The sequence below is a fragment of the Euphorbia lathyris genome, chromosome 5 (genome assembly GCF_963576675.1).
Source record: "Euphorbia lathyris chromosome 5, ddEupLath1.1, whole genome shotgun sequence".
In the NCBI taxonomy this organism is placed as follows: domain Eukaryota; kingdom Viridiplantae; phylum Streptophyta; class Magnoliopsida; order Malpighiales; family Euphorbiaceae; genus Euphorbia; species Euphorbia lathyris.
Genome location: NC_088914.1, coordinates 30,528,803 through 30,555,151, shown reverse-complemented (window position 1 = coordinate 30,555,151; position 26,349 = coordinate 30,528,803). Strand labels below are relative to the sequence as shown.

Genomic DNA, 26,349 nt, shown 5'->3' with positions numbered 1-26,349 from the left:
AATTCAATACTTTTCCAATTTCTACTCCATTAAACCTCTAATGGCAGTACAAGTTTTATTCATATTGCAACACCTTGATAGTTGAAAGAGTAAACTGTTTCTAGTACAGGCGAAGATAATACTGATCAACACAACATAACACTGATGCTAAAAAGAAACACAGATGCAAATTTGAAAGCTCAAACAAAGCAAACACAGAAATTATATTGTTCACATACTGGAATTTGAGAGGCATACTGAACACTTCATGGCGCCGAGTTGAAGTCGGGGAACCTGCAACTTCATCTTTTTCCCTTAATTTTTACTCAGTTATTTGATTAATTTGCTTGATTTATTAATTTCCTGGACACATGATACGTGCCTTTGAAAGAGAAAGCAACAATTGGGATTGAGGAAATCACTGCTGATCCAGAAAATGAGTGGGTGATTTCCAGAGGAGTTGCAGTGTTGATTGAAGGATGTCTATTTGGATCGACACGGACACATGCTGTTGGTGCTATTTCTTCATCATCATTGTCGTGCCTGGATGAATCGGAATCGGAATCGGAGGAATTGGAAATGTTTGTAGAAGCAGCTTTCTATGCGCGAGAGACAAGATGGGTTGGGAAATTTTGCCGTTGTTGCTGAAGAGGCAAACGAAAAGCTTCAAGAAGCTCTAGTGGCTCAAAAGAGAGCTGAGGAGAATTTCGAAATTGAAAAGTTTTGTGCTGTTGAGTTGGAACAGGCTGGGATTGAGACAGTCCAGAAGAGAAGATGAATGGCAGAATAAGGAAGATGAATCGAACCAGGGTCTGATTTTTTAGATGATTTAAATAGTAAAAAATATCACTAATCTATTTTATCTATTTTTAGAGAGAGAAAATAGAGAGAAAGAGTGATGTGTTTTGATATTTTTATTAAATTGAGATGAAGAAGATGGTATAATTGATTTTTATTTTTTATTTTGGGGTTTGTTTGTGATAATTAGATAATAAAGGAGATTAATTTATAAAATAAATAAATATAAGGACTAAAGTAACTCTTTTCCCTTTGACTTTTAACACCGTTAGTCAATTTGGTATGTGTTTGCTAACGGAATGAACTTCAAGATACCACTTTGCAAACTTTTAAACCACATGGGTGTTGTTCCAAAACAGGTGTAACCACAAGGTTTATTTTGGTACTTTTCCCTATTTTAAATCTTTCTTCTTTAGCATTACTTTTCCCCTGACTTTGCGTAGGTTACGACGGTTCCCTACCCACGTTGGCTTCCACTTTTCTTTTGCTGCTTTCACATATATCCTCCAAAGTTGCTTCTTTAAACCATAATCAACTGCTTTGAATTTCTCCCTAATCCTCTTTCTAACCTCCATTTATGCTATTAGCGGTTCAATTTTTCTTCTTGGCCTTTGTCAGCAAGGAGTAAGCCAGGGGATGCTTCTTCAAAGAAGCTCTGATCTTATCTCATTCAATCCTAATCTCAGGTGCTTATTTTTTTTGAACCAAGTCCGTATCGTTTTCTTCATTTTTTTGTGTTTTCTAACAGTTCAATTTTAGGTCTTCGTATTTGTCGGCATGGAGTAAGCCACCGGATGCTTCTTCAAAGAAGTTCGGGTCTTATGTCATTCAATCCCAATTTCAGGTGGTTATTCTTTTGGAACCAAGTCTGTATTGTTTTCTTCATTTTCATTCTTACTACTGTTCTCTGCGAATTTCATTTCATTTGTTATCGATCTGGGCCATTAGAGAAGTGTTTGGAATTCTTCAGGGGCTTTGGCTTTGGCTTTGAGTTTATAACATCCTCTTATTTAACGAGCTAATTTGCAAATGTGTAGGTGAATAGTCAGAGAAATGCGATTTTTATTTTCTTATGGTGTTCTGCTATTGTCTTTAGTAAGCAGAAGAATCCACAAAGGTGATGGGTATTGTGCCAATTCGCACCGTTTGGTTATAAATGGGACAAGAATGAGCACAAACACCAAAACTCAGTATGTTGTTTTGGTAACGTCAAGTCTACCGTGGTGCATCAAAGCCTAGAGTTAGGACCAGATTTTAATTTCAACTATCCAATAAGGATCACCAACTTGGCAATGATGTGTGTTGAATACAACTCTAAGAAATGACCAACAATAAAGCGAGTTGTTAAACATATATGCAGAAGTTGCATATTGTTCGACATAATGCCAATAGTTGGTGAAGTTATTTTGTTTAGAGTTTAGAAGTTGGAAACAACTTGGAATTTAACTATCAGTTATTTCCACTAACTTCCTTTCTCTCAAATGCCATATTTCTTCGGTTGGTGAATTATGTTGACTAAAGATACAATGGTTCTATAATTAATTAGATTAACTAACCAAATTTATTTATATTGTTTAGTTAATAATGAACAGTGGGATCTTCACCCATAGGACACTCATGAGGTTTCCGTTGGAGTAAGCTGTCTGAAAGACCCGTCGAAAGACGAAAGACCCGTCGGAAGACATTAAACCGCTTTTATGGTCAGATTTTATGGGCATTGGGGAGTCTAGAATTGTTTCTGCTCCCATAGACTGAATGTTGTGTTAGTATGTGTTAGTTCCTGCAGTTTTTCTAGCTTTAGATTTTTTTTTTTTTTGTCTTTTTTTTTTTCCATTTGCTGTTGTATAAGCATGCCTGATAAAAAAATACTATATTAAGAAAAAAAGAAATTAAGATTTGAGTTTGGGGTTTGCCAAAAGAGACTGCAATACGTCAAAGAGAGAGCTGTGTATGTAAATATAATTTGTATACTAGCATTCTAGGCTTTTTGGTTTAACATTGAGTTTTAATTTTTGGCTTTTAGTTTTTTAGTTTTTAATCTTATTAATTTTGTTTTAAGTAACCAACAAAATTAGAGATGGGAAGGTTTTTCGTTTCACTTATTTTAAATTTTAATATTATTAAAAAATGTGCCAGTGCAGTAGTATTTTTTTTAAGGCATTACACCTATATTTGGTCACTAAATTAAAGCTTTAAAGTCAATTAGGATCCTAAACTATTAAAATCATCAATTAGATTTTGAATTAAGTAAAAATCATCAATTGGGTTTCCATCCTATCCTAAAATAAAAAACCGTGACTATTTGATATAGATTGTAATAATTTATGTGTTGGTTTAAATGGGTTTGGGAAAGATGATTTGAAACTGTTCAACCGAATGATTTTTAATGAGGTTTCAATTGATGATTTTTATTTAGAATAATAACTCAATTGATGATATTTGGTTAGTTTAGAGATCTAATTGATGATTTTGATAGTTTAAGGTCTTAATTGACTTTGAAGCTTTTGTTTTGGGAGTCAAATTGGTATCATGCATATTTTTAATATATTTACTATATTGAGCCTATTAAATAAGAAAAAGCATCATTAGGCTCCTGAGCTTTCGTTTTTTTATTCATTAAGCCTTTAATTTTTTATTTGGATGCATTAAGCCATTGATCATTTATTTTTGGTCTTATTAAGTCTTTACTTACCAAATTAGTAAGTTGTGAACAACTAATTCCGTTAAAAATACGTTATTAACTTCATCTGTATTTGAAATTATATATAAAAAATATTTTTTAAGTTTTTCTACAGCCACATTACACATCCAAAACTGCTTGCAAACAATGAAAAAAATTTACAAATTTCGAATGTAGGTCCAATGAATAACACTATGTTAATTGAGTTTTATGTTCAAAATTATTTTTTTGGTCAACAATGGCTTAATGAGACTAAAAGTAAATAATTAGTTCTTATGAGGATTTTTTGGGGATCCTTGTGAAGTTCATATGGAAACGAAACAGGGGTCCCTACTGGGTGGATATAATTGTCTCCGTCTCCATTTCAACTTAGGAGATAAAATGATGACAAAATCAATTGAAATAAAAAAATTCTTACACTAATTTTAATATTTACATATTAACTCATTAAAGTTTTAATATGTGAATTTTTATACATATGCATAATGAAGTGAAACCAATTGAAAAAAACCGTACAAAGCACAGGTCTAAAACTAGTTGGTAAATAAATACCATTTAACTGAAAATTTTAACTATTATAAAAATAGATAAATACCATTAACTGAAAAAATTAATCGAAGATATGGGTGAACCGGTGTTAATCGAGATTAGTTGACCAATTTCGATTTTAATACATTAAAAAGCATTAATTTTGGTTCTGTTCGTAAAATAGCCAATGAACATACTGACCTACGCGAAGTCAATAACCCAGTATTGAACCACACACGCCACGCCAAGCCATAAAACCAGGGCTACCTGATATCTCAATAGAGCCTATGATCTTCTAACTCAATGACGTTCATGTCCCCTTTGCCATGCTGCGTCAGATAAATTAAATCCTACCCAATCTGGATAATTTATTTAGTCAATTGGGTGTACAAGTTGTTAAGGGATGTTTTAGTAATTCACCACTATAGTACCATATCAAAGTGGGGACCACTCAATTCCCCCACCACAACCAAGCATTTTCTTGGTTTCTCATTTCATTTCATAAATAAATAAAGGCTTAAAGGAGTATTTGCCCTTGATTTATACAAAAAGAAAAAAAAATAATCACCTTCCCCTTGATAGTCACATTTAGGTGCTGTTCATCCGATTTAGATTAAAAAAACATGACAAAATCGTGGTAATAATTTGCTATATATTAAGTCCAAATATTAAAATATCACCACGATATTATCAATAATTGGATGAGATTTTAATAATTAAAATAGAATATAAGTTAAATATCACCAAATAAATAATAAATCAGTCATCAGATGATAAAATTTAGATAGGATTCGAGTTAAATAGTAATTTACGCCACAAATAAATGATATAAAAATTAAATTTGAATCTAACAAAATAGGTAACCTGCATATTTAACTATAATATATAAAAAATTTAACCTCTATTATTTACAAACAAAATCAATTTTATAAGTCAATTTGAAAGTACTAATTGATTGTTATTTAACTACTATAATATTAGACATTCTAAGCATTAATTATGTCTAAAAAAAATTGTATGTTACTAATACAATTATAAAACCAATGTTAAGATACTAATAACTAAAATTGTCTAACCCTATAAGTTAATTACACAAAAATTTATGCTTTTCGGATGACCTGGTGGGGGTTAGCTTTCCTAGACTAATCTCGGGTTAGTTTGTGGTTTTGTTTGTTTGTTTTTCTTTCCTTTACCTACCAAAAAAAAAAAATTACACAAAAATTTATCTAAGAGTAAAATGATGTGTTACTAATATATTTATAAATAACCAACAAAAAAATTATGAAATTAATTCAGTTTATCGACAAACTTATTTGAAAAGTCTTATGTAATAGTTAAATAATAACTAAATTAATTTTTTCAGATTTTCAGTAGTAATGTAGGATCAAAATTGATATTGTTTGAAAACTATTATTGTTGAAATTGTATTATCTCTTATATTAGGGTCAAATCTCACAAAAAAAAAAAGTTAGCCTTGTTGACCTTGGTTAGGAGGAAATTAATAGATGTACCATTAACTTGTTTGAGAGTAAGGGCTATTTGTTTCATTTGTTCCTGTTTGCTGTTTGTTGTCATTGTTAGCTGTTTATGGTTACTAATAAATAATAAATATTAGTTGATTTTTCTGTAAAAAAAACAACTGTTTCGAATTTTTAACAAATATTTTTTGTCTCATGTTTTAAAATGCAAAAAACGGTTTTAAAAATTGAATAACGAACGGACACTAAATGAAGATTAATGAAAGTTAAACTTTTACTTTCTTCAATCTCTAAATTGAAGGTTAAAGTAACGGAAACTTCATTAAAAAATTTATGTCTGCAGAATAAATTTTAAAGTTACTTTCCCTTCATATTTAAACTAAATTAAGGATTCGTTTGGTTTACCTAATGTTTGTTGTTGAAAAAATTGATTCTCTGTTTTGTAAAACGCTACTTTTCAGGTATAAAAGGTAAACTGAATGTCTCTAACCAAACACCTAAAAATCTTTCTTTTAAAATGAAAAGGCAAACGAAAATATGAAAAAATACAACCAAACACCCCCTTAAACTTTTAAAAACTCCCAAAAATCATTAAATTTTTAACTTTTATTTTCATCCATTCCTTTTCTTCTCCGTTGCCTCTTCTAACTCTTTATCTTTCTTAACCTTCAAATTCCCCTAAATAAAATCAGCAGAGAATCCTAGAGATAAATTTAAATTTTAAAAAAATATATTTTTCTAATATTTTAATATTTTTTGAAGAAATATTTTAATATTTAATAGTTTATATTTCTTTGGTTTCTTCTCATTTGCTTCTTCTGCGGAATGCTTTCGCATGGTTTAGCCAGTAATCTAATTCTCTCCATTTCTCTCTATGTTCTCTTTCTTCCAAAAATTGTTTTTATTTACTCTCTGTTTGAAGAAATCGTTTAACGCATTCGCAAAGCATATCGTTTCTTAGATCTCTCGTGTTCTTCACCTGTCTTCATTAAGGATCCATTGTAAGTTTCACCTCTCTCGATCCTTTTTTTTTTTTTTTTTTTCTCGTGGTGTGTAATATGTATTTTCATTTTTCTTCTCAATTTTCTTTTTTAGAGATGTAACTTCTCCTGCAAGCTAAAATGTAGTTTGATTTTTTGAATTTGGGCACTGTTTGGTTGCCGAGAAACCGATGGGGAAGTGCCGTTTATAACTTGCAGGTCCCTGTTTATTTAGTGAGAAAACAAAAGTTAATCGTATGAGCTCAAATTTTGAATTAAGGCTTTGTTGGCAGCGTATGCTTAGAAACTTTTTTCCCCACCGATCAAAATAAAAATTATAATTATTTGGGTTCCCTTTTGTCTGTTGTATTTTTTGTCTGTTGTAATTACGGTTGCTATTTGATGCTATTGGTTGTGCAATTGCTTATCTGTTATTCCAATTAGAAGAATAATTTTCCATGTAGGATTGAATCAGGTTATGTTATTCATTTTGATGGTGTGAAGAGTTTGACATTGTTTAACATATGAACATTTATCTTGTAAAAGTTTAGGGCAACAGCTTTTTAGTGGCCGGTGATATCATTTTGGAATATAAATCTAAATATGTATCGGTGCAATCTCCTGTCATAAAAGGTTCATAAGAGCTATGAATTACCTTTGTTCTGCTATTAGTAATCAAATATAAATTTTTGTATAGTTTGATAGATCACAGATATCTCAAAGTCTTCTTGGTGTGTTCTGTTTGTAGATATGGAATTAAAATGAAAATTGCAAAATTCCATCTTGATGGTTATAATCTTCATTCCATTTTCAGTTTCATCTGAAATTCTGGTATGTAAGAATTTGTTTAAGTTTATTCATTCACTTTTTTTTTCTTTTGGCAGCTGGGAATAAGTTTTTGACAGATGGGCGTTATTGGAAGTAATTTCGAAGAGATAGATTGACATACTGACAATACTTGAACTGACTACTGAGATCTTATAGAGGTCATAGACTGGTTATTTTAGATGACACCAGCTGGTGGCAGCTTCTAGAAGCTGCATTTAAGCATGTTGATAATAATTTGGTTGATGTGTGATGACCCCTACAATGAAAATCGGGTTCCTGTCAATGTTGTATATAACAAGCTACAGTTTAGCACTAAACCATACAGGCATAGTTACTCGCACCCTGTTGACAGAGTAGACACCTTTACCAGGAGGTTCTTGGAAGTCCTTTGACAAGTTTTTTGATTGTCATCTTCTGTAACTTAATAATGGAAAGGTGCGTACTTTAGAAATTTCTTGTGATTGTATAATATTTTTTTATCGTTGCAATGAAGTTGTGCCACTCTTGGAATAATTTCTTATCTTGTACTCAGATATAAAATTTTGGAAGAGCTTGGTGATGGTACATGTGGTAGTGTATTTAAGGCAATCAATTATGAAACATGTGAAACAGTAAGTAACTTTTCACGTTGGCAACATTCTTAGCTTTAATGATTTTCGATTTAATTTAATTGTTTTGTTTGTAATCAGTTCATATTTGTTGATTGAATCTTTTTCTTGCCAATAAGGATATCATCTGGATTGGGTTTTTGTTATTATAAAGTCCCTATATTCTTAATTCATTTTTTGTTACCAAGAGATATATTGGCAGCTGCGGATCGTTTGATTGAAATGAAATTTGGAATGGGTACACTTGACGATATGAATCATTTAAAAAATAAACGTATTCGTTCTGTAGCGAATCTCTTACAAGATCAATTCGGATTAGCCCTGAACTTCCTAGCCCATATTCCTATTGACCACCAGCTAATTGGGCAACATTTATTTGATCTTGCACAACTATTCATACAATTTACTAACCAATCTTCTGTAATTTGAAGTGAAAATGATGAGCACATAAGCACATATTATACAACTGAGGGACTCATGATCTGATTCATGGATTCTGGATGTTGGTTTTGTGCTATTCAAATTGGCTTTTGCACTGAAATTGGTATTTTTAGCTAAAAAAGAGGAACAATAAGGTATTGAGAATAAGAATTATATAAAACTGGATCAAGTAAAATAATTCTAAGTTCTCATTTGCCATTTATAAGGGCTTGCAAGTTTTCAGAAGTCCTATTCTCTTGAAAAATATGCTGCATAGTTACTTCCATAAAAATTGAAGTCAAGGTTAACTGGGAATTCGTGGATACTTGTAAGAGGAGAATAATTTGCTTTAGGGTGTTTGGAACTAAATTTTGGGTTATTGAGGCAAGAACAGAAGCACCTCAGCTGCCAACTTATCGCAATTTCGTTTCTACATCTTTTTGAAAAAATTAAGTGCCAACTTTAATAGATAATAAAAAAGTGAAGAAATTGGATGTTGTCAGAGATTAATATATGATTGTGCAATAACTATTAGCTTGAGCTTTTAGTTCAATTGGTTCCATGATACGGTACCAGAGCCTCTTGGACCAAACGGTCGAGGGTTCGAGTCCTGACAACCTCATGAATTTGTGGAATTAAAAACACCTGGTGGGATGGGCCTGTGTTGTACACATTGCAAGCCCAAGGGGCATTTGCGTGTGGGGGTGTGTCAGAGATTAATATATGATTGGGCCTTCACTATCAGCTTGAGCTTTTAGTTCAATTGGTTCCATGATAGATGGTAGGTGGTCTAGCATGTCGCATCATCCATTGTGTTGGTATTGAAGTGCTCTATTGTTAGTGATTTAAATTCATATTGCAACTAAGCTTAGTAAAGAAAAAGGAAAAAAATATTTCTGTAGTGAGTATAGTTTATGTAATAAGAAGGAATTTACTTATTTCACTTTTTTCAGTTAAATAATAATTTTGCTCTCCAATCTTAGGTTGCTGTCAAGAAAATGAAGAGAAAGTTCTATATCTGGGAAGAATGCACGAACCTGAGAGAGGTTAAAGTATGTATTTTGCTGATATTTGCATAATAAAAAATTGTCTTATGCTGTAACATATCCTAAATTAACGTCTATGATTAATGTTGTTTTATGCAGGCCCTTCGTAAATTGAATCATCCCAATATTATAAAGTTGAAAGAGGTTGTTAGGGAAAATAATGAGCTATTCTTCATATTTGAATACATGGTGAGAGATTCTTCTTGTTCATTTTGACCAATTTTGGTGGATGATTTGCATTATTTGGAAAAATCTCCTGAGACAGCTTAGATCATAATATTATCGTGTTGATAGTGGTCAAAAAGCACTGCTAAAACATCATGAGCGGTTCTTATATATGCTTAAGCTAAGCATAAGTCTAGTAGGAACATCATAAAATTAGCCAACCCCCAAATTAGATTGGGTGAATCATGTGGTTCCTGGTCCTCCGGCCATAAAACCATTGATAGATCCTCTGGAACACAATTATCTATGATATAGATGAGTTGCTAGGCATTGATATACATATCATAATAATCCAATATAAGTATTTAATTATTAGCTGCCTGATGCTTGGTTTTGCACATCTTTCAACCAGGAGTACAATCTATATCAGATCATGAGAGAACGAGAAAAACCTTTCACAGAGGAAGAGATAAGGAGCTTTATGTGTCAGATGCTGCAAGGACTTGCTCACATGCACAGGAATGGATATTTTCATCGGGATTTAAAACCTGGTAAACTCTTAGCTGTCTTGTTATCTGCGCTTCTATGCATCTCAGTCGTGGAATGTGATTCCTCTTTTTTCATCTTCATTGAGTTTATGTATTTGACATTGCTCTTTCATAACCAAAGACCCTTTTACTCTTTAGAGAACTTGCTGGTGACAAATAATGTTCTTAAAATTGCTGACTTTGGACTGGCTAGAGAAGTCTCATCATTGCCTCCTTATACTGAATATGTTTCCACTCGATGGTAACTCAATTTTTTCTTCTTCTCATCTATCATGCACCATTACATGCTTGCATGTTTTGTGCTGGATTTTTTTTGAAGATCCTTGTGAACATAATTTATCTCACATGATCTTTGATTGAATATGTTGCAGGTACCGAGCTCCTGAAGTTTTGTTGCAGTCCTCATCATACACTCCTGCAATTGGTATATGCTTTTTTTTCTTGCTCATTCTTTTCTACACTCCTCCCAACTATATTCTTAAGCTTGAATGCTTGATTTGTTTTCTTCTGAAAACCGGGCTGAATTGTTATTTGAAGGTGACATTAATCACTTGTCCAATACAATCATTACAAGAACAACAATGACCAAGTCTTAGGTAGTATTTGATGAAACTTAAAATTAAGTGCTGAAAAAATAAGTACTATATTAAAAATACTAGTTGATAATGTCCAATTTCAAATTTTAAGTTAAATATTTTACTTACCAGAATAAGTGATTTTTGACTTGACTTAAAATTTTAAGTGGTGTTATCAAACAAGTTAAAAATCAATAAGCACTTACTGTGTTAATTTTAAGTGCTTAAATGGGTTATCAAACAAGCCCTTAGTCTCAACTAGTTAGGGTCAGCTGTATGGATTTCTGTCTTCCATTTATTCCCGTACAATCATTTAAAATCCTTATAGGTAAAAGAAATAATTTATTTAAGGATAATACCATAATTGATAATCCAAATGGTTTCATAAAGAGAAGTATAATGTGACATGTTTGCTAATTTTGTTTCTCATATGAAGGTTTCTAACATGTGCTTGAAAGCTAGCATATTTTGATGGATCCAGTGAAGAATACTAGTCTATTTTTTTTAACAGAGTTATCCTGGAAAGTCACCAATACGCATAGAAGTATTTGCATGCTTTTTTACTAAAAGATGAACTTGGTGATGTTTGTGAGGTGCAAATAAGTTGATGTTAACTAATATCTGATTCTAGTTCATTTTAGCATTGATTTCATGGATTATTTATTGTATATTTTTCCAATATTGTTGAGTTCAAACAACTAAAACGCTAAAGTATATGCAGATATGTGGGCAGTTGGTGCGATACTAGCTGAGCTATTCACATTGTCCCCAATTTTCCCTGGTGAAAGGTATGCTTAATTTTTGTCCTTAGTTGCTTGTCCTCGGCATGAAAGATAAAATTGTATATTATTCTCTGTTTCAGAAGTCCATCATTTGTTTCCCTTAATGGCAAAAACTAGACAAATGAACACTGATAAGTAATCCCGTTATATTTGATTGTCTCTTCATGGCTAGGGAAATTTCTTTGTGGTTATATTTACACAGGTCTGTGATATAACTTCACATGCATAACACTAATTTAATATACCACCTTGTGGAGTTAGCAAAATTAGTATTGATTTCACTCACTTCACCTCTCTGTCTCTCTTTCTGTGGCATGCACACTCTCCCATATATTCATGCGAAGTCAGCAGGTAATTTTGCATGTGGGCAAAGTCAGCAAGTAATTGTGTGTGTTGATAAAAACATTTAGATTGATGGGTTTATAGCGTTGATTAAGACTGAAGATACCTAGATGCCTGTGATGTAGTAGTTCACAAGTTGCACGCTTGGAATAATTGTGCAAATCTCGTGAAATTATCACTTGGCCTGTTCATATGTAGTTGCAATGGGTATATAATTATCTTTCAGAACCTATTAAATTTCATCTTATGAATTTGATTTACAATGGGCAGTGAAATTGATCAGTTGTACAAGATATGCTGTGTGCTTGGTTCACCTGATTGGAATACTTTTCCTGGGGCAACAAATGTCTCTCGATTGATGAATATTTGTTATTCAGAGGCAAGTTATTCAATAAAAGCCACCAGTTTTTATAGTTTATCTTCGATTCTTCAACTTTCGCTCTTATTGTTACTATTGTTATTAATTTTATAATCTTATTCTCCGTAGATATTGCCTGCAAACCTTTCTTACATCATTCCAAATGCTAGCTTTGAAGCCATTGATCTGATCATGGTGGGTGCTTATACCAATGTTTTCTGCTAGTTTGGTTACCAAATACCGTTAGATGAATTTGAACTTCTTTTACTGAATTTTTGTTATCTTGCTTGCTTCAAAGCGATTATGTTCGTGGGACCCATTGAAGAGACCAACTGCTGAACAAGCGCTGCAGCATCCATTTTTCCATGTATATATATGCTCCATCCTTGTGCTTTAAAAAAAACAAATACAAGAATATCATCATTCTAACATGTCTTGGGCAGGTGAGTGTATGGGTTCCTTATCCGATCCAAGATCCACTTGAGTTAAGGCTCAATAATATAGGTAAATTTCTTCGAAGTTCATTTCTTTATTCCAAAATATTTCCATAATATAGGTTTTGTTGTTGTTGTTGTATGAACCATCATCCTATCTCTTATATTATTCAGCAGGACCAGAGCCAAATCTTGAGCTAAATCTGTGGGATTTTGGTGGTGAACCTGATGATTGTTTTCTTGGCTTGACATTGGCAGTGAAGCCCAGTATTTCAAACTTGGGTAAATTACTAAGTGTAGCTATACTTCCTGGTCTTGCATAATGGCAAACATAGGGATAGTGAAAGGGAGGTCAGATGAATGTTCTTTCCTTCCTCCACTCAGTTCATTCTGCATGGTTAACATTAATAAGCATGATGGAGATTATGAACACTTGTCAATTAAAGTACTTTACAAGGCGACACAGCCTACTTTTGCAGTTTTCTGTCTTCTGAGAGTGGATATTTCTCTTGTGGATATCCATTTTGTGAAGATGTATACTGTTTTACTCGAAAATGAGATTAATATGAATTTCTTCTGCCATTTTTGAACGAGTTATTTTACAATTTTACATTTTATCATCTGGATATTTGTATAATTCTCAACTCATTTGTTTATTTCTGAACACAACTAGCAATTTTGTCTAACTTTATAACTCTTGAATTCCTGCAGAGACAGTACGTAATGTTTCTCGAGGTATGGCAGAGGTGAGTTTGCAAGATTCAAGATTTGCTGCCATGAACTATATTTCTATTTTCTACTTTAATACGTCAAAATTATATAGATCATTGTGTCTTTGATGCAAAAAGGAAAAAAAAAAACATTACTGCCTGCTGAGATTTTGTGAATTATTCCATGTCAGGATTTTCTGTTTTGCTCGGATTTCAAAGATCACCAAGAACAGTCAGGTATTTGTTTGTATATATCTACTACCTATTTAAGTAGGCTTTGCCTGGAATGGAATAAACTTTATTTACATTTCCTTTCTCGTGATTGGAAAAACAATTCCCACATGCCAACTACGTTTCTGTGCTAATTTTCGAAGCCTTTACCATGGATATTTTTGTTCAGAAAAGTTTGCCCTTGAATAATTGGGCAACATTTCTTTCACAATTTCTGCTTATTCATGCAAAGTATGGACAAGCTTTATCCAATGAAAAAGTACATTTGACTTACTGTGAACAATTGTAATCATATATTATATTACTAGAGTTGTTTTATAGATATGAAATTATTAATTAGCTTTAACTTTCCAGTTTTCTGGTCACTGCTATCTTCCAATCAAAATGGACTGCCGTCAGTTGAGTCATCATTGTCATTGTCCTTCAGGTAACATTTCTGTTCCCAGAACACTTATCTTGATTTGGCAGAACTATAGGACACACTATTTCATCTTTCATGTTAAAAGTAGTATTTCATTTATATGGCCATTGGGTTCGCTATTTACATGACACGACACGACACGTGGTTGTTTGTTTTGCAGTTCAATGCAGCACCCATCGGTTGTTCCACAATCATCGGGGTGTGCCATGACGTCCCTTCAGCCAAATATCTTAGATTGTCCATTATTGGCAATGTCCTCCCCATTTCAGCAAAGTCAATACCTTTGATTGATTTACAGTGGTTATAAATAATATGTAATTTATACTATTTCATCTGTAAAGTTAGCCTACCCAGCCAGCCAGTTTTCTAGGTCTGATTCTTGCTTGTGATGCTACTGCCATCTCGCATCACAAAAGTTGGAATATATATTGTAAATGTTTAGCATTTTAAAGCATATCAAATACCAATTAGCTTCTTCATATATCAATTTTCCCAACTCCAGGAGTTAGTTTTATATCTTTTTCATTTGGATATTTAGTTTATCTGTTTTATCTAGCTTCAAATGTGTGGTATGCTTTTAAATTTTATTTAATAATATTTTCAAAATAATATTAGATAGGAATTAGGTTCTATTTTAATCATTATTCAAATACTAATTTTCCGTTTTATAAAACTATCCTCATGAAAAAATGCTTTCTGTTGGTTTTTTTTTCTACAGCTTTAGGGGTGTTTGTTTCAGCTTTTCGGATGAGCGTTTAGTGTTTCACTTCAAACCGCATGAAATATAGCGTTTGGTTAGGTTTATATAACCGCAGTGTTTAGCAGATTCTCTGGATATTGCAGTGTTTTGGAGCTTTTCACGAAAAGCTCATATTCATAAACAGTCGTTTGTAGTTATTTGTTATTAACAAAATTATCCTTCTTATTTCCACAAAATATGTTTCTTCTTTAACATTATTTATATTTCTACAATTTAATTATCGGAAGAATAAAGTTTTGTTGCGTTCATTTTGGCCATGAATATTGCCATCTGCACTTTACACGTGCATCATTTTATTATCGTTGGTAACAGATTACAAACATATGATTATACGTGAAATTTTAAAAAAAAAATATTGTCTTTTGTACGAGTTGGACAACAAAAAATTCAAATATTTTGCTCAATTTATAAATATTAATTTTCAGTTTTATTATTAATAAAATATCTGTGTTTGAAATTGACTCAACTTGCTAATGTTAGGGTAAAATTACTTTTAGCTACCAATGTTATGAGTAAAATTACACAATTTTAGACGTTAAAAGGAAACTTACTTCTAGCTGTAAACGTTATGACCATTTTTTCATCTTATCCCTTTTATAATTTCTTCGTTGATTAATTTAAAACATGTTCTTATTGACCAAACACTAATAACTAAACAGTTAATAACAAACAGGTAACAGACACAACTAAGAGCTTACTGTAACTACAAACAGCTAACATCAACTGCAACAGCTATTAGCTAACAGCTGAATCAAACAGCCCTTTAATTTGGCGTTTAACCAAATCCTTCAATTTTATCCCTAATAAAATTCATTTTAATTCTTCAAAATTGATTACACGTATAATGGCGAGCAATCCGTCATCCCCGAGAAGAGAGGAGAACGACCAATCGGCTGAAGTCGAGGTATATTTTGATTTTAAATCGAGCAAAACTGCGTCTGTCTGGGTCCGGGCAGGGGCGGATGTAGGGGGGGGATCAAAGGGGGCATTTGCGCCCCCCCCCTGCATCGCATTAAAAAAAAAATTTTAAGTCCAAAAATAAAGGTTAAACTGCAAAAATACTCCTAATGTTTTGGGTCAGGAGCAATTTTATCCCTAATGTTGAAAGCTAAGAGCAATTTTACCATAACGTTGATAAATTTGGTCAATTTGAGAAATAATTCATCAAACTGTCTTCTCGGTCATGAATAAGTGTCTGAAATTGATCCAATTTATCAAAGTTAGAGGTAAAATTGGTGCAAAATTACAAAATTGATATGCAATTGGTGCAAAATAAAAAAAATGACTGTATTTTATAATAGTGTCTGAAATTGATCCAATTTATCAACGTTATGGATAAAATTGCTCTTGGCTACAAACATTAGGGGTAAAATTGCACCATTTTAGATGTTAGGGGTAAAATTGCACCTGACCCAAAACGTTAGGGATATTTGATGCGTAACAACCCGAGAATCCCGGAAATGGATGATTACGAGTCGGAAACATTATAATTTACGTTTTTTTATAAAAAAAAATCATGAAAATAATGCATGACAATTGAACGATTTTGCATTTTTCGTCACAAAAAATTGAACGATTTTGAATTTTTTATCATAAAAAATTCCACAATTTTACATTTTTTGTCTAAAATTTTTTTACGTAGAATTTTACCTCCCGCTCCCTCAAATCCTGGATTCGCCACTGGATCCGGGGCGTATGAACAATACGTCCCACCTTGTGGTGGAGCGAATGAAAAATACGCCTCACCACTAGGTAAAGCGTATTGTTTATACGCTTCACCTCAAGGTTGGGCGTACTGTTCATATGCCCCACCTCATAGTGGGGCATATTTGATGACTAGTGGAGAATTTTCGATTTGCTTCCGTCCCTGTGGGGGCGTCGTTGGGTTCGACAGGGGGAAGCTCCGATGCCAAAGTCAGTATAGAATATGGGAAGATAAACTGAATTGACAAAGTAGGGTTACTAGGATTGTGTGTATGTGTACCTTAATAGCTTGAGATGCAAGCTATATATAGTCATGAAATTGTAACCTTTAGTAACTAGAAAGTCTCCATTAATGCTCCATTAATGGCGGTTACTGGTTTCCTTTAAGTATGTCCGTTAGCTCATTAATAGCTCATTAATTGCCTTTATTTGAGAAATCGGCTCAGCTGCTCAGCTGGCGAATCGAATGGTGATGGCGAATCTAACGTAAGTGTGACTACGGATCTCGTGTGGCGGAGCTTCGGTGATTCGCCCATCGGATGTCGTTGCTTGATACGCCACGACCTTCTTTGTCCGGTTCAATACGCGGTCGTTTGGGTAAATATCTCCTTTGATCCATCGGATAATATCTCAATGTTATCAGAAGCCCCCCTAAAGTTCCTTTAAAGTCCTTTAGGGCTTTTGAGCTTCTTCGCGCGCCGCCATGATGATTCGCATTGATGGCCACTCTGTTTAATGCCATACATTGGGTGACAGGTGTCATGGGCAACTGCTCGAGGGAAGAGAAAACGCCTTCTTCCCCTTCCCTTTTCTCTTTCTTCTTCATTCACGTCTTTCCCTTTCGTTTTCCTTTGAGCTTTTTACAGAGCTTTTTTTTTCGGAGTTCCAGAATCCTCAAAGCCTTTAACTCTCATGTAAGTGAATCCTTTTGCTCTGCTTTCTGAATGTTTAGGAGTTCTTCTTCTTCTTCTTCTGAGTCTACTTTCGAACTGTTTAATTTGACCACTTCTTCTGAAACTGAAATTAGTTGGACTACTTCTTCGGAAAATTCTGATTCTTCCGAAGGTACTCCCAGTTGCGACCTAGATGAGTTGTGTAACTCGACGTGTAATAACTATAGAACTCGTTTAGGTAGGACTCAAAATCTTCCCATCGCCGTTTCTCGTATTACTCCGGCAATAGGTTCTAGGCAGTTTTCTGGGATGGAGGCTTCTTCTTCAGCTCCGTCCAGGAAAAAGGCGCCACGTGCGGAGTCCACTCCGTCTCGTATGAGCACCGCGGATCTAGCGAATCTGGCGGATCACTTTCCGTGGATTAAGAATTATGAGACCCAGTTGGCGGCTGCTCATCAGTGACCCGCCTGTCCGCCAAGTGGATATTTGTCTGTGTATAGTTGCCATGTAGAAAGAGGGTTCCGGCTTCCTCTTCCTAAGATGATGGCGGACATCTTGGCATACTTTGGGATCACTGTTTGCCAGCTGTATCCGAATGGCTGGTTAGATCTGGCTCTAGATTGTTATTTGGCTTCGAATTTAGGGGTAGTATGTAGCCCTCGTGTCTTTCGGTCTCTTCACAAACCAACGAAGCGAAAGGCCGAATCTTTCCTCACTTTCGCTAAATTCCAAACTTATTCGCCCTTTTGCGGTAAGATGTCAAATGTCCATCTTTGGGACGAAAAATTTTTCTTTGTAAAGATAAGAGAGGGCGAATCTCTAGGATTTCCGTCGATTTGGAATGCCAAACCTTTGCATATGGCTGGAGACATGCGTATATTGACGGATAGTGACGAGGAAGTGGCGGATATCCTGAAAAGTATCAAGGCGGATACCTGGACATACGCCGACGCCTTGGACTTTATGATGAATGACATTCCTTTGATCCGCCGGGAAGGGGACAAGATCTCTTACGTGAAGTTTACACAACTTGATGAAGGTAACTTTGTTTTTTCCTTGAACCTTGATTATTTTATTGTTCCCTTGTCAGGGGTTTGTCTGAGGCCAGTCGCGCCCTTGTACAGATACGCAAGAAACAGAAGGAGGAAGAGGCTCGAAAGAAGGGGCAGGTAGCGGATCCCCGTAAGAGTGCTGAGAAACGCCCTGCCATCGATTTGGTTGATCCTCCTCTCCCAAAGAAGAAGAAGTCTGTGTCTAACAGTGGAGGGAAGCTACTGGCGGATGCCATTAGAGCCGAGAAACCAATGGCGAGGCTCGAAGAGGTGCGTCTATTTTATTGTTTTCTCTTCCTTTACTTGGATCTTATTTTCTGCTTTTTAATGCTTGCATAGTTGGTGAAGCCGGACCTAGGAGGTTACTGGTCCGCCAAATATAGTGACAAAGGATCTCTAAGGAATGAATCCATCATCAATGATCTGGATGAAGCTCTTGGTCAACTAGGGGAGGTCCGAGAGAGCCAGAATAAGATATCGGGATCAGCCCATGTCCAGATGGGAAAAACAGAGCTTCTTACGGTAAGTTTCTTCCATCTCTTTTTGCATTTTTGGATGAAAGAGTGATCTCCTTGTGGGAGGGTTTGTAGTTATTCCTTTGCTCGAATTGGCTTTTGCCTTGATAGGTATACACCCGTATGCGTGCTATGGAAGCGGATCTCCTTCAAGGAGTGGCGGATAAGGCAACCATAGAAAGGTTGGAGAAGGAGGTCGCTGTTGCCAATGCGAACGCTGCTTCTGCTGTTGCCCTGAACGAGAGTAAGGATGCTGAGATCCTTAGATTGAAGGAGAAGATAGATGCGGATGCTGAAGCGTATAAGGCTGCCTTACTCGATAAGGAGATCCTGGCAGGGGAACGGGCTTACTATTATGGCGAGTGGATCATGGCGTATGTTCAACTTGCTCATCCTGAGATTGATTTTACTGATCCGGAGTACGTGGTTCCTGACGTGGAGGTTTGCCTTAAGTATCGCAAAATTCCAAACGTCAAGGATTACATCCGTGATCACATTCGCAAAGTGATGAATGGATCCGCCGAAGAGAGTAAACCCCTTGTCGACCTTGAACCAGATGACCTTGCTGAAGTGTCTCAGAAGGCAGGTGATAAGAGCGAGGAGCTGATAACTGATTGTACCATTCCTCAGGAGGGTACTGTTTCTGTAGAGAAGGAAGCCCCACTGGAGGGCGCATCTGGTGTAAAAGATGCTAAGGAGGATGCTCCTTTAGACGTTTAGTTCTTTTGTAAAACTAAGTACAATTTTTAATCCTTGCTATAACCATTTACTTTTACGCTTTATGTTTTTCAATAAGTAAATCTATAGGTTTTAGGATTGAGTTGAAGTAGGTGGCTAGCCATACCTCAGAGTGTGAGCCTTTGTTAAGGCTTGGAGCTTTTATTCCTTTAGAGGAAGTTAAGCTGCCTTAGGCGATCGATTGGCTTCCTATCTTTGAGGTGAATCGATCCGCCACTAGGACTTTGGACTCTTTTTTGGAAAGAGTGTACGAGAGTGTAAAGATCTCACTTCTGAGAAATGTTTTAACTCTATCTCTGACGGGGATCAATTTGCTTCCTATCTTTGAGGTAGATAGATCCGCCGTTGAGTTGTTCTCCTATCTTTGAGGAGAAAGCATTATCCTATGTGTGTGCGAATGCGTTTTTTGGCCCCCCTTATTTTTTAATCTGGAATATTTATATTGCTACAAGAAAATACTTAAAAAAGAATTGATAGGACAAAAGTTGCTTTTTATTGAATGGTGATGCGCCTTATTACAGCAAGTAGGTCTTACATGTGAGCCTCATTAAAACCTTTAATAAGAAAAACCTCATGGGATAAAAACTTACTAAAGGAAAAAGAGTACTCAAGACCTGGATTACATTATATTTTCTGGTGAAATATTTGCGGAGGTTCTGGATGTTCCACGTACGTGGCAGTGTGTTCCCCTCCATATCTTGAATTTTAAACGTGGCGGACCCAATCTTGGTGATTATTCTGTATGGACCTGTCCAGGTGATCCCCAGCTTTCCTCTTCCTTCCGCAGATTGGATTTTATCCGCCTTTTGGAGCACGAGATCTCCTACATTCAGACTTACAAGCTTTGTATTTTTGTCATGATAAGCTGCGATCCGTTGCTTGTAGGCTGCCATACGTACATACGCCTTCTCTTTTTTCTTCTCCACTTGATTGAGACTTTCTTTTAACCTTTGGCTATTTTTATCCTCGCAATAGAATGCAACTCTATCACTGGGGACCTGTATTTCAATAGGGATTACAGCTTCCACGTCGTGAGAAAGCGCGAATGGTGTCTCGCCCGTGGCCGTTCGTGGAGTGGTCCGGTATGCCCATAGGACGCTCATTAACTGATCCGCCCATTTTTTATCATGCTCTCCCAACCTTTTCTTTATTCCTTTAACGATCGTCCGATTTGTAACCTCGGTCATCCCATTAGATTGGGGATAGTAAACAGAGGCGAACCTGTTCTGAATGCCCAGCTTTTCACAGAAAGTTTTGAACTCTCCACAATTCAATTGCGTCCCATTATCAGTGATAATCGTGTGGGGAACCCCGTACCTTCCAACGATATTATCTTTGACGAACTCCACTATTCGTTCGGCGTTGATAGAGAAGATAACTTTGGCCTCTACCCATTTAGTAAAATGATCCACAGCCACCACCACATACTTTCTTTGTCTTTTGGTAGGAGGAAAGGGACCAACGATATCAATCCCCCAAACTGCAAAGGGTCGACCTTTGATGATGGGCCTTTGAAGGTGTTTAGCTGTGTGAGATTCATTTGCATGAACCTGAAAATTATGACAAGACTCCACTAACTTTTGGGCATCAAGTTCCACCGTGGGCCAATAAAATCCTGCTAACCTGGACTTCTTCAAAATGGAGGCAGATGCCTCATGGGCTCCACATGTGCCTTCATGCAACTCTTTGAGGATTTGTTGTCCCTCTTCTGTCAAGATGCATTTCAACCAGGGGTGGCCAAAAGACTTTCTGTATAAGCAATCATTTATCACGGAAAAATAGGCGGCCTTCCTTACTGTCCGTCGAGCTTCTTCTTTGTCCTGTGGCAGGGTGCCATCTATCAGGTACTGGCGAATAGGTGACCTCCAATCACTTTCAACAGATGCAAGTAAGGATACCTCTTTTGAGGTGAATGCCGGTGCTGTCTTGACCTCGAACGGGCACTGTAGATCCGCCCAATGCTCATTGCTTGAAGCCATTTTAGCTAGGTGATCGGCCTCAGTGTTAGATCCTTAGGGAACATGGATCAGTTCCCACTTGGTTTCTTTGGCTTCGAGGTGGTTCAGCAATTTCTTAACTTCTTCAACATATTTGGCCAGAATGTCATCTTTTACCTCAAAATTTTTTATTACCTGGTTGACCATTAATTTGGAATCACTGTAGATAACGATCCACTCGGGAGTGATTTCCTTCAACAGGCGTAGTCCCAATATTAAGGCCTCGTACTCCACTGCATTGTTGGTTGCGAGGAAGTCCAATTTTGCTGCGTAATGCAGTTTTATATATTGGGGACCTATGATCACGATGCCTATACCTGCGCCTTCCGTCGAAGAAGCCCCGTCTGTATACATCGTCCATTCTTCGACCTTAGATTTGGGGAGATTCATACCTTCTTCGGTGAATTCATTCACAAAGTCTGCCAAGACTTGACTTTTCAGAGCAGATCGACTTTCGTAACGAACATCAAATTCACCTAAGCGAATCTCCCACTCCATTAATCTCTCCGAGGTTTCTGGCTTTTCTAATACTTTCCTCATGGGTATGCTGGTGCGGACTATGACAGTATGTGCCTGAAAGTAGGGCCTGAGGCGTATTGAGGTGGTGACAACGGCCAATGCCATTTTATCCAATTTGGAGTATCGGGTCTCGGCGTATTTTAACACTTTACTCACATAATAGATTGGATACTGCTGTCCCTCCTCTTCCCTGATCATGACTGTGCAAACAGCTTTATCTGTAACTGAAACATACATGTAGAGATTCTCACCTTTCAGGGGCCGACTCATCAGAGGTGGTTCCGTCGGAAATTGCTTGATTCCTTCGAAGGTTTGCTTACAGTCCTCATTCCACTCAAATGTCTTTTGTTTTTTGATTACCTCATAGAAGGGTTGACATCTGCGAGCCGAACAGGAGATGAACCTGCCCAAGGCCACGATATGCCCATTCAGACGTTGTACCTCTCTGATGTTCTGTGGTGTTTTCATATCCAGGACTGCTTTAACTTTATCCGGATTCGAACTCACTCCTTTCTGGCTGATCATGAATCCCAAGAATTTTCCATATGTTGCTCCAAAGGTACATTTCTCTGGATTCAGTTTAATGTTGTGATGTCGGAGTACACCTAGGATCTCTCTTATATCATCTGCGTGCTTTTCCATAGTGGAACTTTTGATGATCATATCATCCACGTAGATAGAAAAGTTATTACCTTTGCTTTCTTCGAATATTTTGTTCATCATCCGTTGATAGGTAGTCCCTGCGTTTTTAAGCCCAAAGGGCATGACCTTGAAGCAGTAGGTGGCTTGGTGAGTCACGAACGAAGTCTTGATTCTGTCAGAAGGCTCCATCGGGATCTGGTGATAACTCGACTTCACATTCGTGAAGGAATACATGGCGTGTCCCGCGATTCCATCTACTAAAATATCAATACATGGCAGAGGATAGTTGTCTTTGGGATAGGCTTTGTTGAGATCGGTGAAGTCAATACACATGCGGTATGATCCGCCCGCCTTTTTTACTAGCACCACATTCGCCAGCCATTGTGTGTAAAGTACTTCTTCGATGGCGTCCGCCTTCTTAAGCTTCGTAGTCTCCTCTTCTATTACTTTCTGTCTTTCAGGACCATGATTCCTTCACTTTTGTGCTATTGGGACAGCGTCCTCGGCAATATTGAGCTTATGAGTGATCACATCCGGATTAATCCCTGGGAGGATCTCATCCTTCCATGCAAAGACATCTTCTGACTCACGGAGAACCTTTGTAATAGCCTCTTTAATTTCACCTTTTAGCCCTGTAGCAATTCGTACCTGTTTTTCATCCGCCATAAGGTACATCTCTGTTTCGCCTAGAGCCATTGTGACAAGTTCCTCTTCTTCCTCATCTTTAGATTGTGGACGAATCATCAAGGATGCCGAATACGTCTCTTGAGCAACTTTTTGATTTCCTCTAACCATTACTCCTCCTTTGGTCGTGGGGATGTAAATGGTGAGATGGCGGATGGAGATGAGAGCCGCTGTTTCGGAGATGAAAGGCCGACCCAGAATGATATTATAGGCCAATTGACCATCTATAATGGAGAACTCCAAATCTCCCTTCCAGGTTTGATCTTCGTCCGCCAACTCACAATCTAACGTTACCTGTCCCTTCGTTTGGATTGTGTGCCCCGTTACTCCTAGGATGTCCACAATAGTGGTTTCCACTTAGACAGGATCAACCATAAGTTTGGCGAATGCTCCTCTTGTAATGACATTGCACGAACTTCCAGTATCAATCATTACTCTTTTCATTTCCCATCCTTCTACCATCATGGTAACGACTAGAGCATCTGCGTGAGGGGGAACCTCCGGGCCTACGTCCGCAAAAGGGCGATTGAGTGATGCCCTATCCAGAGCGGTGGTTTTTGCCTTCTTCAGCACAGGTTGATATCCTGGTCCGCCTGCTATGACATTGATGGTCCCCTTTACCTTCTTTTTCTGATCATCCCTTGACTTATCATTATCTCCTTTCCTGTTATCATTTTGGATGAACCTGTCTAGCTTTCCCCTTTCTATAAGCCTTTCTATCTCCCTGGCCAACTCCCAACACGCGTCAGTATCATGGCCATTCTTCCTGTGGTACTTGCAATAATTTTTGGGATTTTTTGCTGTGTTGGTGTACTCCCCCCTTTTGGTTCGGGGTATGAAATGCTCCGCTTGTGCTGGCTGTTTTCTATCCACATCAGCACTTCGCTTTTGGAGGAGTTTAATTGTGTAAATGATGGTACGTATGCCGATTTGTTTTTAGAGCCTCTGCGTCTGCCTCTAGATGTCGAGTCAGGATGTTTGTCCTTTTCCTTATCCCGTCTACGAGATTCGCCCTTGTCCCTCTTAGGTGGAGATACTGACTCCCTGCGGATGTCGTCCACCTCCATGAAATCCTTGCATCTTTCTATCAATTCTGCCATATTTCTGGGCTTCTTTCTGATTAGATCTTCCTGCAAACTTTTGCATGTGGTGTTTTTCACTAGAGCTTCCACTGCCATGGAGACATCCACATCAACAATTCGTATACACAATTTGTTGAAATTTTCTACATATTCTCGAAAGGGCTCACTTGCTTTCTGTTTCAATTCAAAAAGCTTCCGTGATTTGACCACTGGAGGAATGCACCTAGCAAATTTTGCACAAAACTCTCTACTCAACTGATCCCAGCCGTCTATTGATCCTGGAGGTAAAGACTGGAACCAATCATAGGTGGGACCACCAAGCGTGGTGATAAACATCCGACACAACACTGATTCACTGGCCCGGTTAAGGCTGAGCAACATGCGGTACTTCCTGGCATGGGCCTCAGGGTTGTCCACGCCCGTGTAGACTGGGATATTAGGAATTTTAAAGTGCCTATCCATTTCTTCAGCTTCGATCCACGCTATAAAGGGCGAATCCCGATTGGCGAATGGGTTATGTCTCACATTCTCTTCATTTTGGCGGCGCACCTTATCTCGGATTAGATCCTCAATATTCCTGTGATTCTCCCTAGAACGTCCTCTACGTGGGGATCTACTCGGAGATGATGATAAACTAGAATTAGATGAAGGATCCGATGGTGAACCACTTCCTCCTCGCCCTCCTGGCGAACCACTTCCTCCTCGCCCTCCTGGCGGACCACTTCCTCCTCGTCCTTCTGGCTGAGCTTGTTCATTAGCTCCTGGATTAGGAGGCGGATGCTGTCTATCTTGACGAGGTTCCTCAATTGGTCGCTTACTCCTTCTGCGCTCTAGGGGTGGAGGAGACCTTCTGCGTTCTAGGGGTGGAGGAGATATACCTCTCCGGGAGGATCTATGCTTTGGGCGAGATGGAGATTTAGATCGTCCTCTTCCGGTCGTCTTCCTACGCTTTTTGTGCTTTCGACCCTCCGGTCCACCCTCTGGGGGATTAGTCCTAGCATTATTGAGAGCTCGAGACCCGCCAATGTTAAGCCTTGGGTTTGCAGGTCCCTCAGGAAAAGCTTGATCATTTCTCCAACTCCCTTCCGCTCCATCAGAAAACAGTCGCCGATTTAACGGCGGGCTATCGGCTGCCACAGAAGTAATTACCGTGGAATCCGCAGGTTGAGAGTGAAAAAACGAGGAATCACGAGCGTTTGGTCCTATGGTGATATTTTGCCATTGGGATGCCGTAGGAGTTGGTGTCGTACGTCGAAGCGGGGGAATTAATATGTACGACCTTAAGCGGTTTTCCATCTCAGGGCCAAGCTCTTTTCCTATGGATCCCGCACATATTTCAAGAAATGTGTCAGGTGACATACTTCCCTCACCATGTACCGTAGGAGCTTCAATCCCTGAGGAGGGATCAACGCGGCCAGCGTTTGTAACAGGATTGGTTGATGGGGTTACTAAGGGCGTTTGAATCCCTGAGGAGGGATCAGACCCTCCACTCGTCATGTCTTATAATGTGAACGAAACCCTTATTTGGTTAGGGTTCCACGTTCACCGCACCAATTGATGACTAGTGGAGAATTTCCGATTTGCTTCTGTCCCTATGGGGGCGTCGTTGGGTTCGACGGGGGGAAGCTCCGATGCCAAAGTGAGTATAGAATATGGGAAGATAAACTGAATTGACAAAGTAGGGTTGCTAGTATTGTGTGTATGTGTACCTTGATAGCTTGAGATGCAAGCTATATATAGTCATGAAATTGTAACCTTTAGTAACTAGAAAGTCTCCATTAATGCTCCATTAATGGCGGTTACTGGTTTCCTTTAAGTATGTCTGTTAGCTCATTAATAGCTCATTAATTGC

At 37.3% G+C, this 26,349-nt stretch overlaps 1 protein-coding gene across 2 annotated transcripts; it reads left to right on the top strand.

Moving 5' to 3' along the window:
- Nucleotides 1-6,216: 6,216 nt before the first annotated feature.
- On the top strand, nucleotides 6,217-14,407 carry LOC136230725 (serine/threonine-protein kinase MHK). 2 transcript variants are annotated; one of them, XM_066019893.1, is made up of 18 exons: nucleotides 6,217-6,464; nucleotides 7,328-7,706; nucleotides 7,804-7,882; nucleotides 9,283-9,351; nucleotides 9,445-9,534; nucleotides 9,923-10,061; nucleotides 10,197-10,299; nucleotides 10,430-10,482; nucleotides 11,355-11,421; nucleotides 12,028-12,136; nucleotides 12,245-12,310; nucleotides 12,414-12,482; nucleotides 12,559-12,619; nucleotides 12,727-12,831; nucleotides 13,261-13,295; nucleotides 13,451-13,496; nucleotides 13,845-13,917; nucleotides 14,072-14,407. In XM_066019893.1, the coding sequence occupies exons 2-18, from the start codon at nucleotides 7,699-7,701 to the stop codon at nucleotides 14,196-14,198; spliced, it is 1,299 nt and encodes a 432-aa protein (XP_065875965.1). In that variant the 5' UTR covers nucleotides 6,217-6,464; nucleotides 7,328-7,698; the 3' UTR covers nucleotides 14,199-14,407. The 2 variants fall into 2 exon arrangements, with proteins under 2 accessions (XP_065875965.1, XP_065875964.1); XM_066019892.1 differs by having other exon boundaries at nucleotides 6,222-6,464; nucleotides 12,724-12,831.
- The last annotated feature ends 11,942 nt before the right edge of the window (nucleotides 14,408-26,349 follow it).